Raw genomic sequence first — 13,449 nt, forward strand, 5'->3', positions numbered from 1 at the left:
ATACTTTCCATTTTGCTGTAAATGGTAATATTTATGGCTGTAGAAGTGGTGAGAGTGGGCATCTTTGTCTTGTTCCTGACATTAAAGGGAAAGCTTTTACTTTTTCAGCATTAACTCATATAGACTGTAGGTTTGTGATATGTGACCTTTATTGTGTTGAGGTAGTTTCCTTCTAGTCCCACCTTGGTTAAAGTTTTTGTTTGTTTGTTTTTTTAAAGATTTACTTATTTATGTACACAAGAACTGGGGTATAGGCCAGAGACACAGGGACAGTGAGAGGATTCACCAGAGACAGAGTGGGAAGCAGAGTAGCAGAACGAAAAAGTACACTGCTGAGGGGAGCAGTGGGCGGGTCAGGAGAGGTCTGCCATGCCATGTGGATCACCTCCAGGGTAGGGGATCAAACTTGCTTTGAAGCCACTGCAGCTAGCTTGCAGTGCTGAGCTCTAACCCATTGCACCACGAGGGAGGACCATGGCTAGAGTTTTTAATCATAAAGGGACATTGAATCTTACCAAATGCTTTCTCAGCAGCTATTGATATTATCACATGATTATAATTTCTTCTGTTGATGTAATGTATTATAATGATTATTTACCCATATTAAACCACCCTTGCATCTCTGGGATAAATCCTACTTGATCCTACTTGTAATGTATTGTCAAATGCAAAGTGTTAGTATTTTGTTGAAGATTTTGTATCAGTGTTCATTAGAATTATTGGTCTATAGCTTGCTTTGTCGTGTTTCTCTGGTTTCAGTATTAAGGTGATAATGGCATAAAATGTATTAGGGAACATACCCTCTGAGGATTTTAGAGATTTTTTGAGCATGACAGGCCTAAGTTCTTCTTTAAAGAGTTGATAGAATTCACTTGTAAAGCTGTCTGGCCCTGGGGTTTTGTTTTGGGGGAAATCTTTGATTATTGTTTCAATTTCCACGATTGTGATTGGTTCATTCAATTCTTCTGTTATTCCCTGGTTTAGTCTTGGTAAACCATATTGTTCCAGAACTTTGTCCATTTCTTCAAAGTTAATGAATTTATTGACATATAATTGTAATTGCTTATGATCTTTTTTCTTTGCCATCTATGGTGATTTCTCCCCTTTCATTTCTAATTTTGTTAATTCTTCCTCTCTTCTCTGCTAGCATAGTTAGTTAACTTTGCCTATCTTTTCAAACCAACTCATATACAACAAGAACTGAAAGATGTATCACATAATCAGTTCTTACTCCCAGGGTTACCTGGCTGGTGAATAGCTGACCCAATTCCAGACCTTTTCATCCTCAAGCATCTTGTCTGCCCCAAACACTCAGCACAGTGTCTTACACACAGAATTGCTCAGTATTTCTTTTGCAATTGGAATAAATCAGGATCCCTGAGGATGTGAAACTTTGGACAGTTATATTTTAATTAGGAGTGGAAATATTTTAATTAGGGTGGCAGTGTGCTGAATGACCCACTGGGCTAGTTATCATGGAGGGTAATGTAGAGCCTTAGAGTTTCTCTAAGAAAACAACGCATCAGAGTTGGAGGTGATGAAGGGAGGTGACCAAGACATTCTCTCCTTCACAGCCTCCTGCCCTGGACACATCCCGCACTGTGGACCCCTTCATCCTAGATGTCATCACCTACTATGTTCGCATGGGCACCCAACCCATCTATTTCCAGATCTACACAGTCAAGGTAAACTTCCCTCTGGGGGGCTCAAAAATGTCCCCAGGACTCTCTCCCTCATTTCAGCTCTCGTCTTGGTGTGCATATGTCCACTAGAAGTCCCATGTCTACACCTGGCTTCATGGCCGTGGTGGAAAAGGGCTCCCTTTCCAATAGTTGTAGAAAAGTCCCAGGATGGCAGCAAGTGCTTGTGCCTTCACCAGACCCTATGACCAAGATGGATCACCTGTCTCCCCCGTCACCCGGGCCAGACAGGTGAGGTCACCACCTCCATTTCCTTATGACTCGCTTGATGCTCATACCATGGTGGCCCAACTCCTCTAAATCCATTCTTGCCTCTTCTAGCATAGCTGCAGATGTGTATCACTCCTCACCAAAAGTATGGGTCCCCCAAGATAAGAGACTATACTTTAGCATGGCTTTGTGTGCTAGACTCTCCGCTTGCTAGGTACGTTATCATAGCCATTTCTAGCTTGCTTAAATCAATATTCCACATCTTTATTTTTTTTAAAAGACATTTATTTATATATAAAGAACTGGGATACAGGCCAGAGGTGCAGAGGCGGTGAGAGGATTCACCAGAGACAGAGTGGGGAGCAGATCAGGCAGATCATCCTGGCATGTGGGTCACCTCCCTGGCCAGGGATCGAACTCACATTGAAGTGACTGCACCTAGTTTCGCAGTGCTGCGCTTTAACCTGTTGCACCACCAGGAAGGGCCTTTCCCCATCTTTAATATGGGAATAAATAATCCCCCCCCCAGAAGGAGACTTCATGAGAATTCAAATGAATAGAAGGGGAGTAAATGGATGGGGGAAGACCTGGGTAAAGAGGGACATACACAGACGGTCAGCCAGGGTTGTCAAGAACTTGAATTGAAACCTCAGCTGTGCTCCTTGTGACCCTGGGCAGGTCACTCTACATCTCTGAGCCTCTATTTGCAGGCCCCCATAAGACTAATGATACCTACCTCCCAGGTTACTGGGATCATGTGTGTCAGCACACAGTAAGATGTCTACACAGGGGACTCTTGAGCTCCAATCCCAGCTCCCTGTCACTTGTTCCTACATGCCTTCTGCCCCTATTCACCCATTGCCCCCCCCACACATCTCTCCCCTTGGCAGTAGAGACTTGGACTTAGCTGTGTTACCCTGAAATTCAAGCGAAGTCACCCTGCTTATAGAAAACCTAGTGGTCATTCCTTGATTGGCCATTCCCTATTCCCAGGGTGCCCACTCTCCTGAGATTTTTGTGTCTGGGGACTAACTTCATGGCACCTCTGCTGCAGTCTTCCTGTCTTACCAGATTTTGTTCTTTAGTCTGCGTCCTGCAGTACGACTTTAGTTTATCACCTTTCTGATTTTGACCTAGGTGAGGAGTTCACATTTCCTTCTTTGATTTCCAAAATGCAAAGCAAGACAACATGAAACAAATAAATGGGGAACTCCCCGCAAGCTGGTAGTGGAAGTTAATGTCCCAGCAATGCAGATAACTCAAAGGCCAGCCACCAGTCACTGCCTTTCAGCCAGAGGCACCCTGGACACATCTGTGGCCCCGATGGACTGTGGTGCCGGACAAGGGATGCTTTGATGGTGGGGGTACTACAGTGGCCATACCTGAGGGGAGAGATTTATACTGTAAAAAAATAACAAGGATGTATGAAAAAGGCATGTCATTTAAAAGTAAATTAATAATAATTTAAAAAAAGTTGGGTTTCTGGACTTGCTGCAGTGAGGAAACGAACCTTTAGAGAACCGCGAAGCATCTTGGAAAGAGGTTTAGAAAGAACAGGTTGGGGCCTCCCTGGTGGCACAACAGGTTAGAGCTCAGCACTGCGAAGCTGGCCACAGCCACTGCAGCATGAGTTCAATCCCCGGCCAGGAAGCTGACCCACATGGCCCAGCAGAGCTCTCCTGTCTTGCCCACTGCTCCCCTCAGCAGTGTATTTCAGTCCATCTGCCTGTTCTGTCCCCACTCTGTCTCTGGTGAGTCCTCTCACCACCACCCCCACACCTCTGGTCTGTACCCCAGTTCTTGTGTGCATAAATAAACACATCTTTAAGCGAGAACAGGTTATAGGATTTGGGCTTATGTTAGGGGACTTGGGAGAGAGTTCCACAAAGTAGGACTTTACTCTGGATTAGATGCCTACTGGAAGTTGGAATAATGGGTCCTCAGTTGTTCTTACGTAATTCTTACTGTCTTTCTTTGATCCTAAGAAGAGGTAGCTGTGATGGGAGGGGCAGGGCAGGTGGCCACAGCCTGCACCATATTCTTGGTATTGCCTGTGTTGGGACATGATCGTGCTGTGGGCTGATGCCAACGGTGTTGGCATCTGTGAAACTGTGCCCAGACAAGGTCTCTCTGTGAGCGCAGCCCAGCTCCCCACCCTGTCTCTACCTCGTTTCAAAAACTCCATGATCACTCTTCCATGTTGTTTTGACAGCTGCTCTCTTGCCCTGTCCATACTTTGCCTCGCCCCTCTGCTTGGTCCAGCTTGCCTCTGGACCCACTCTCCCTCCCCTACACTTCCTCAGCCAGGTCTCCCTGGCTCTTCCTCTGCTCGTGTTTGCATGTCCAAGACTGCCAAGTCCTCCTTTCTGGCCCTCCCCTCTTCATTCTCCCCTTCATTCTTCCCCTTTGCTTATGGGAATTTCATTCCCTCACTCCCATCTTCCCCACTAGACAGTAATGCTTATAGGCCATTTGGGAGTCAAGAGTTTCTCCCACAATTTCAGTAATTTCTCCCACTATTTATACATAGGCTATATAGCAGGAGATGGGATAAATGGGTAGCCATCTGGACAGTCAGATCCAGTAATCACTGGACACAACTCAGAATCTAGCACTCTCCAGTCACCCACATCCTTGGGCTTTGGGGGCTACTGGGAGAGAGGGGGGCTGTGTCTGATAGAGCTGGCCTTTTCCAAACCCCTCCCTTTCTCTCTCTAGGTCTTCAGTAACCTGAGCCCAGACCCTACAGAGGACATCTTTCTCACTGAGCTGAAGGTAAAGATTCAAGACACCAAGCTCCCCAGAGGTGAGCATCTTGTTTCCCTTTTCCAAAGTGTACCCTCACTCAGTTTCTCCAAGCCCCATTGTCAAGCTGTCAGAACATCCTCTCATTTCTCACCTAACGAAGCCCCATCCCATTTCTGTTGATGGCTCCCTCCAAAGTCACCCATACTGAAGGGCAGCTGGCACCACTGGGGTGCTGCCCTCCCACCCCATGAGGACTTAGCTGCAGCCTCAGTGTGGAGGGGAAGCCAAAGTGGGGATGGGTGGAAGGGGCAGGAAGTCCCACTTACAGCCTCTTCTGATTCCTCAGAAGGTTTTTCGCCCAGGAGAAGAGGCATGACGGAGGTTCCTGGGGCGGAGCTCTCCATCTGCTACCAGAAGGTCAGCGGGCAAGGGGTACATGGCATGGAAGCAGGTGCTGGGCCTGGGCGGAGTGGGGAACAGAGGAAGAGGAAACATCTGTTCTTTTCCTATGGCTGCCCCAGAGTTCGTCAGCCTTTGGAGAGTTTTGTAACAGTGGGTAGGTTGCAACTGGCCTTATACATAGGTGAGTAGACCTTGATTTTAGGAAATAGGAGGCTGTTCCCTTCCCTAAAACTATTGTCTTATTAGCTATCCAGATGTCCTGGAGACCTAATCTGGAAAGTTAAGCATGTGCCCCGAGGCTAAGAGTGTGCTAAGGGGTTATCAGCTAGCTCCTTACTCCGCACCAGTGACAGACAGGACAGGACTCTTGGGACAGAGGCAGGAAGCAGGATTGTTAATGTGCAGATGCATGCATAGTCCTGAGGACCCCATACATCCCTGCATCCCCTCCCCAGGCCCTTCTCAGCCACCGGGCCAGAGAGGTCACCGTTTCCCTGCGGGCCACTGGGCTGGTCCTGAAGGCCCTTCCAGCCAGTGACACTGAAGGTGAGGAGCTAGAAGAGAGAGAGAAGGGTGGAAAAGGAGAGAGGGTTGGATGACTAAGGCTGAATGAGCCTCCCAGATGCCCCTCTCCCTGGGGTCACAGAGTAGAGCCCGATGTGGTAGAGCTGCCAGGATAAAGAAAGGTCCCACATTCGCTTGCAACTGAGGAACACATGGTCTCTGCAGTCATGGGGTCCAGCAGGAAGTTGAGGGGACCCCATGTGCTCACTTTCATCCTCTGCATGGGGCCTGCAGACTGGTGGCATTTTTGTGTGGAATTTTTTTTTTTTTTTATGTTTGTCCCATGGGGCAAGACAAATACTCTCCAGTTCACAAAAATCACCACTAACTAAAAGGATCTAACTTTTGGGGACAAAAGGCTACAGAAGGAGGTGAAGAAAGGGATTGACTTGGTGGTAGCTATGATGCCTGATGATACAGAAATACTGGATTCACCAGGGGAGAGAGATGCATGATCAAAGGGAATGGAAACTTGGCTAGAATGGAGGTGGGGACTAAGCTGAGTGTAAGTGAAGATTGTAGCGGGCAGAGGCCCAAGGGGCTCATGGAAGTCTTCTTAGGGCCTGGAATTACAAACAATCCCACTTGTCTGTCCCCAACCACCATCTCTTTCCTTCCAGTTTCAGGGCCCACCTACTGCTCCCCAAATGCTGCTCCAGTTACTGACCACATGTGCCTGAATGTCAGCGTAATGGAGGTTGTCAAGTCCTCCAACTTGGCAGGACGGTCCTTCTCAGTAAGTCTTGGGTAGAATGGAAATGAGCGAGCCAAACAAGTTGGGTGGCTGGGAGCCCAGGAGGAAGGGTGGTCAGAGACCAGGAAATGACAGCAGGACACATCAACAACAGCCAGACCTTTGACCTAACCAAGCCAGCTCTTTCAACCTCATTGCCTGTGCAGCTGCCCTTTGACTATTGATATTTATTGACAGGGATTCCCACATTGCTAAAGACACAGGACCCATCCTTTTGCCTTCCTGATGGCCCCTTGGGACTTCACTTCCTTACTTAGCTTGGTCTTGGATTCCATGATCACATTTGAACCATGCTCTTGGACACCCTCACTTTCCCCACTCCACCCCCAGGTAAATACTCACTTCAAGCCACTCATTCAGAGGTATGCCAAGTGTTTGTGGAATCTATGAATCAGTCCTACATCCATGTAGAAATTAGCCATCACAAATCCATGACCTCCCACCTTGCCTGGATCCTGGGCACCACTCAGTCCTCTTCCATCTCCTCAGGCTCTTCTCCACCACTTCTGGTTCTCTGTTCTCCAGCTTTGACCTCTCCCTCTCTACTTCCTTCCTCTCAGCCTACAACCATGTTCAGCTCTTTTCCATAACAAAAGGAAAATCGTCCATCATGACCCAGCTACCTTTCCAGTTACCACTGGATCTCCTTCCTTCCCTCTGGGGCACTCTTCTTGAAAGACACGCTTAGAGTGGTCTTTAGTCCTACCCACTGCCCTCTACCACTGCCCATTCCACTGTAGCAAAGTCACCCCATGTGGCTAGGACGCTCTTGAGCCCTTCTATTTCTTTATCCTCCCCGTCCCTATAAACAAAGGCTTAATTATTCATTTTGGGAAATAACAAAAAAGCACAAAGAAGTAGATCTGCTAATATTCCATTACCTAGAGAAAGAATAATTAACATTTTGAGGGATAAATATCCAGCCTTTTTTCCCTCTATTTTTACACAGTTTACTGCTACAATCACACCGGTCTACAACCTGACGTTTTTACTCAAAATATGTACTAATGCATTGTGAATATGCCTTGGTAGCTTCTTACTTAGGTTGTTATGCTTTGTGTCAGGAAATCTATTTCATTTAGTATTTGTTCATGGTGAACGCATTGGCCATTTAACCAATTTCTTATAATACATTTAAGTTTTCATTTTTGACTATTATGAGCAATAGTGTAAGGAGCATTCTTGGGGGAAAATATCTGGGGTCTTCCAGCTCAGAGGACTTTCAATGGTAAAAACAGGAAAGTTCCAGACAAATCAGGACAAGTCAGTCACCTGACATTTTTACTCAGAAAATGTACTAAGGCATTGTGACTATGCCTTGGCAGCTTCTTGGGTTGACACCTCATCTACCCGCTTTTCCTAGACAAATGCTGGAGCTTCCAGTTGCTCTCCCCGTTGCCATCCAGTGCTCTTTAGTCCACCTTCCGCGTCTCTGCCTAAAACAGGTTTTGAGCATGGCATGCTGTGCTTGGAGTGCCTCCTCCTCTCCAGCCTCGCTCCGCCGCCCCTTGCAGGCCCTTGCATCACGGTGTTTGCGAGTGTTCGGGCTGCCACACCTCTGCCTTTGCCAGTGCCCTCTGCTTGTATTGAAATCCATTTGCCCTTTTCTCTTCCCCGTCTTCTTTCCCATAATTCCTTTTCTCCTTCTGGATTAAACTGGAGAGCTGTCTCCCCCAGGAGGCCCTAACTGAGGCTCCTCCCCCTCCCTGTACATCCACATTCCCTGGTGAGCAGAGGCCCCCTTTCCACTCCCAGCCATGCTCCCACAGAGCCCTGAAGCCTGTGCAGCACCATAAATGGCAGACTCCTGTGTGGCAGTGGCTGGCGACTACCTCAGGTGAAGTGACCCAGAGCCCGGTCACTTAGTCTACCTTCCACCTCCTGGGAGCTCACCCTGAAACCAAGCTCACTTTTTCTGAGGCAGCTGCTGCCCAAAGGAGAACAGTACTGAGCTGAAATGTGCCTTCCTACTGGCCAGCCCTGGGTCTAGGTTTTAGGCTCCAGGGTGGCCCCGTGTATCCCCATGTGTTTCCTCTGTCGAAGTCAGTTCCTTAGAGGAGTTTCTGTTTTAAAAGACCTCTTTAAACAAGCTGATCGTGGGCTTTTGCAAGCCTAAACTTATCCCCCCAGTGAGTTCCCTTTCACCTCTGCAGTGACCCTCAGAGGGAAATTCCAGCTGCTGCGCTTTCCCCTTTGAATCAGGCAGGGCCAGCTACAAGTTCCGACCAAATGGACCATATGATAAATGCTGAGCAGGAGGGGAGGTGTGGTAGCCGGGTGAAGTTGTTGGCCCTCGGAGAGCAGCGGGTCTAGGGCATGTGAATGGCTTGATGAGTTTAAGGGCTAACTGTGATCTTATTTTGGGGGGACTGAGAGTATGATATAGAAAAGGGGTGATAACTGGTAGAATTGGGGCTTTGGGGTATGGAATGCAGGACCCCATAGTAAACAGGAGGTTAGGAATATGAGCTGGGACTGGGACCCTTTGCAAACTTGCATCTGGCCCTTTCAACTGATGTCATGGCCACATGTATAGACTAAAATCCAAGACTTCCGGTGTCCTCATGAGTCAAAACCAGAAGTCCAGGTGTGTGCAGAAATGTGGGCCAGTAAGGGGGAGAAAAGACTCCTACCTGCACTATGAGCAGGTGGCAGGAGACCCGAGAGCACCCCTGTGTTCTGAGGGCAGGGTCATGGAGGCCCAGATCCTGCCAGAGCCTCCCAGAGCAGACGGACACCGTAGAAAGAGCAGAGTCAAAGGGAGGGAGGTCACCTTCCATAAACGGTCAGTGGGTCACTGAGGTGGGCAACCCCCTCACCTTAGGGACCGAGACTTTCCCTCGCCAGCTGCAGTCGGTTCAAGGGGCCATAAGCTATCATCAACTGTATGCACCTGGCTCCCCCACCTCCAGCCCGCTCAGGACTCCAGCCTCTCTGCAATCTTTCTGTAGGCCGCTGACGGTGTCCCAGCATCTGATGCCATCCAGTTAGATTCCACTGCCTACCCTGGGGCCCCCTACACCACAACTGCTTGCCACAACCCAAAATTCCCCATCAGCAAATCTGTTGCATCTTCTTTCACACAGCAGTGTGGAGCCCCCTCCCCTTCTTTCTTATCAAGATTTTGGTAAATCGTCTTTCTCATAACCCGCCTGTCCAGACTTACATAGGTCTGTAGATAGAGTGACAGGAGGAGGGCCTGGGTGAGAAGGCAGACCAGAGCAAGAACCTCCACAGTGCTCCCACAGTGCTCCCTTTGGCAACTGAGGCTGTTACCTGGCTCGGCTCCTCCTCAGAAAATTATACCTAATGATGATAAACGAAACACTAATACAGAGTTTACCGTGTCCCAGACACTAAATACATACTGCCTCTTTTCATCATCACAGCAGTCCTATAAGGTAGTTGCTATTGTTGCCTTATTATCTCCTTTACTTTTTTTTTTTTTTTTTTTGAGATAGGTGAGAAACAGAAGCACAGAGACGTTAGGAAATGTGTCCAAAGCCACGCAGCCAAGAGTGGCAGGGCCAGGAAGAGAACCCTGGTAGTCTGGCTAGGGACGCTGCTTTGCCCTCCTCTTGAGAGATCTTGCACACTCTGCCCACAGACTTCTGGCCAACCTGCTTCCATCCCCACAAAAGCTCAGCAGAAATGCCAGGATGTGCTTGACCCCTCAGACGAGGCGGCTGCTATGCCTCTGCTCTAGGCCAGTGCAAAGGTGCGAGTCAGCAGCTCTCCGCTCTGTCTACAATAGGGAGCAGAGCAAAAATGCCCGTGCCTGGGCTCTACTCCAAACCAGTCAACCAGAGTCTCTGTTTGAAGGGTGGTTCTGATGAGCCGTCAGGGTGGCGAGCACTTGAATGAGAGGTGCTCTCAGGCCCTGGAGACTGGAGTGTGGTGGAGTGGGGGAGTGCTGTCTGCATGTGGGATGGACCAAGTCCACAAGGGCTCATGACAGCCTGCCTGGAGCCCAGCCTGGTCCCAACCGCTGCCTGGGGTAAGGACTTAGAAAACCACACATAACAACTAGCCTGTCATTGAGGAGGCACCCCAATAACCTGAGAACCCGGTGATCACCTCCTACAGCCTCAAGGTTGTGCTGGAAATTAAGACAACAGACTGGGGAAAGGACGATAGAAGTAAAGAGAGACCCAAGGCCACGGGCCACCCAGTAGCGGTTTCTGTAGGTTGGTCACTACTCGGAGTCTCTTTCAGGAAAGGAGCCAGGGTCCCTGTGTTTGGACTGAAGAAACCACCAGAGTCCAGGGGACAAGATGGTCACTAAGGTGACCCTCACACAAGGAATCTCTCTGTTACAGACAGTGACAAACACTTTCCGGACAGCCAACATCCAGATCCAGAGCCAGGACCACAGGCCACTGACGCTGTTTCTGGACAAGGATAGCCGGCGCACTATCCAGGATGTGGTCAGGTGAGGCTAACCAGTGCCCTATGGCTCCATGGCCCGTAGGGCAAAGCTAAGCAGCAGGCAGATCCTGGGGCTAGGAAGGTGACCCGGATGGATGTGAACTGGGGCCGCTGCCCTATGACTTGAAGCCAGGAAGAAGAGCTAGTGAGTAGCTGACCCTGCAACAGCAGCCACTACAGTTCCCTAGGACTCATACGGACACTCAGCCAACAGCCCTTCTCATCCAGCTGCCTGCCCCATACTGGCCTTGACTCCCCAGCGCAGGCTGACCTTGCTCGGCAGCCATGTCCCAGTTAATGCTAAGCTCACTGGGTTCCCCGAGGAGGAAGCGCACTCAAGGGAACTGGCCAGGCTCACTGTCCTGTGTCAGGATGTCCACCAGGTGCAGAGTGCTCTTTCTTGTCCTGATTCTTCTTTCCTGCATGAAAGTTCCTCCTCTCTACTCTCTAATAATGGTGCTACCTTTAAAATGCCCCAGGCCAACTGGATCCCTACAATCGGTCTCCTGAGCTGTCCTCTCTCCACCCACAGATTCGAGGTTTCTCCCTGCCCAGAACCCTGTTCTGGGGCCCAGAAGTCCAAGGGGTCATGTCCCAAGGCACAGGAGGAGGTGGAAAGGACAAAAGCCAAGCCCCTTCTGATGCCGATCAACACATTCTCCGGTATCGTCCAGTGAGCTCCAAAGGACAGTGGAAGAGCTGAGCCTGAGGACAGTGTGCCTGAGAGGAAGAATACACTACCCCACCGACCCCGAGCACCCTCCAGCAGCCCGAGCAGGGCCCAGCTCCCCTGGTGGCTTCTGGCCTTGACTTGCTGACAGCATATGCCTGGGGGGCATAGAGAGGCCCTGGGGAGTGATGGAGCAATCCAGGGCGGCGCCGGCAAAGTTGCACACACACTCAAAGCCCAGCGCCTTGCACAAATGTCCACCTCTTCGTTTCTTTTCAGCCCCCACCTCTCCCTCTCAGGCTCCCCACCGGCACTTAAAGCCAAGGGGAAGCTGCTGCTTGGGCCAGACCCTGTGGCCTGAAGGAAAATGGGAGGTAGGCAAAGACACTCCTGCCTTCCAGGTCAGGAGCTGGCCTCCCCCGGGCCACCGCCCACCTCACAGCTCCCAGGCACACATCTGGTTGAGCGGAAAATGTCAGACTCAATAAATGCACACTAAAGTGTTTCTGCTTTCTTTTTACCCCAGCAGCATCTGTGCTTTTGTAAAACAGTCTAACCCAGTGAATCCATGTAGGCCAGGTAAGAGTTGTGTGAGCAGTTCCAGGGGGTTTCTGTTCCGGGCCACCCTCTCCTCACTCACCCTGCCTTAGGGACTCCTGACGGGTACTGTCCCAGAGCAGTGGCTCTTGTCCGGGCTAGTTTCAGAGAAGCTCGTTAAAAAGACATCAAAACTCTTGACTTTGGAGTTAAAGGACTTATATCACAGGGACCATCTGTGACACAACCCCATTTGCCCCAGAGCGAGGCATGCGGTCAGGGAAGAAGAAGCAGGACATAAAGATTAGGACACGCGTCCATCCCTATCACCTGAGTGGGTGCCAGGGCATGCAGGGGAGTCAGGAAGTGGTGTGTGGTGGAAGAATCCCTTTCAATTTTGGGGGGTCCCCAGAGTAGAGAGGGAGGTGCCTCACCTTTGGCCTTGTGAGCACTGGTAAGCATGAGGTAGGGGATAGCCCTTGAGCACATCCCCAACACCTTGGGGCCTGCTGGAGAAGGGGTTACCTAGGGTGTTGCCTTAGAGCATACTTGTCTTTCCTTGGACAAGGGAAGCAGGGAGGGTTTTCTTAGGTAGTTGAGCACAAACAAGCCCAAAGGGTCTCACTGTGAAAGGAAGAGGTGCAGCTGTGGCAGCAGGGACCACAAAACCTGGAGCCCAGATGTGGACTGAGGACACACAACAGGCACCAGCACTGGAGAGCCTGCCTCTCCGGGGAGATCGGCTCAGGACAGTGAAGACAGCGAGGTGAGACCCTCTACTGAAGCTGCCCCTGCAGAATCCAGGTAGGACAGGATGTGACTGGGGTGATTTTAAACAGGAAATAACTAATATCACTGAATTTGAGTGAGTGCACCTAAATGTGGCTAACATTTTTGTCTGCCATTTGGATAATGCAAAGCAGATTCCTATCAATTTGGGCATTCACAACCTTTAAGTAAATATTTGTAGAGTTTACAGTTGTTAGAGCTGAGTGAGGGATTTGGGTTTCCTGTCCCAGCAATCCCTCTACCAGCTTACAGCAAAAGCAAGTCATACACCAAATTCTCCTACATGTTCTGATGTGTTGGCAAGTCGCTCCTGCTTCACACCCCATCAGCCAAGCTGGGTGTTCTGTACAACCCCTGCATGAAAAGTTTGCTGAAATAGTGGCTGGACACTGGCCCATGTTGGAAAAAAGCCTGTGGCAAAAGATTTGGACTACTAGATCTCTAGATCTGTATACCCTGTTTGCCAAAGAAGGAAATGCCTCCAAAAACATTCTAACCAATTCATGTCACCACTGATTTTGCCGGTGAAATTTCGCCAATAGTATGGTAGTTAATGAAGTGTCTTCTGTTCTAAAGTCATTGACAAGCTTTTTGCCAGTCGACATATGTTTGCTGACTCTAGAGTATGGTTTTTGATTACATGTTAG

At 49.5% G+C, this 13,449-nt stretch overlaps 1 protein-coding gene across 1 annotated transcript in view; it reads left to right on the forward strand.

Moving 5' to 3' along the window:
• The window catches only part of PIK3R6 (phosphoinositide-3-kinase, regulatory subunit 6), a 48,713-nt gene extending 36,763 nt beyond the window's left edge, over positions 1–11,950 (forward strand). The window contains exons 14-20 of the mRNA XM_004684599.2: positions 1,575–1,685; positions 4,629–4,716; positions 5,005–5,075; positions 5,516–5,606; positions 6,245–6,360; positions 10,698–10,810; positions 11,339–11,950. Of these exons, the coding sequence (XP_004684656.1) occupies positions 1,575–1,685; positions 4,629–4,716; positions 5,005–5,075; positions 5,516–5,606; positions 6,245–6,360; positions 10,698–10,810; positions 11,339–11,483 (735 nt within the window). The 3' untranslated portion in view covers positions 11,484–11,950. The remainder of the gene's footprint in view (positions 1–1,574; positions 1,686–4,628; positions 4,717–5,004; positions 5,076–5,515; positions 5,607–6,244; positions 6,361–10,697; positions 10,811–11,338) is intronic.
• The last annotated feature ends 1,499 nt before the right edge of the window (positions 11,951–13,449 follow it).

Source organism: Condylura cristata, unplaced genomic scaffold, assembly GCF_000260355.1.
Source record: "Condylura cristata isolate star-nosed mole 26May11 unplaced genomic scaffold, ConCri1.0 scaffold00017, whole genome shotgun sequence".
Classification (NCBI taxonomy): domain Eukaryota; kingdom Metazoa; phylum Chordata; class Mammalia; order Eulipotyphla; family Talpidae; genus Condylura; species Condylura cristata.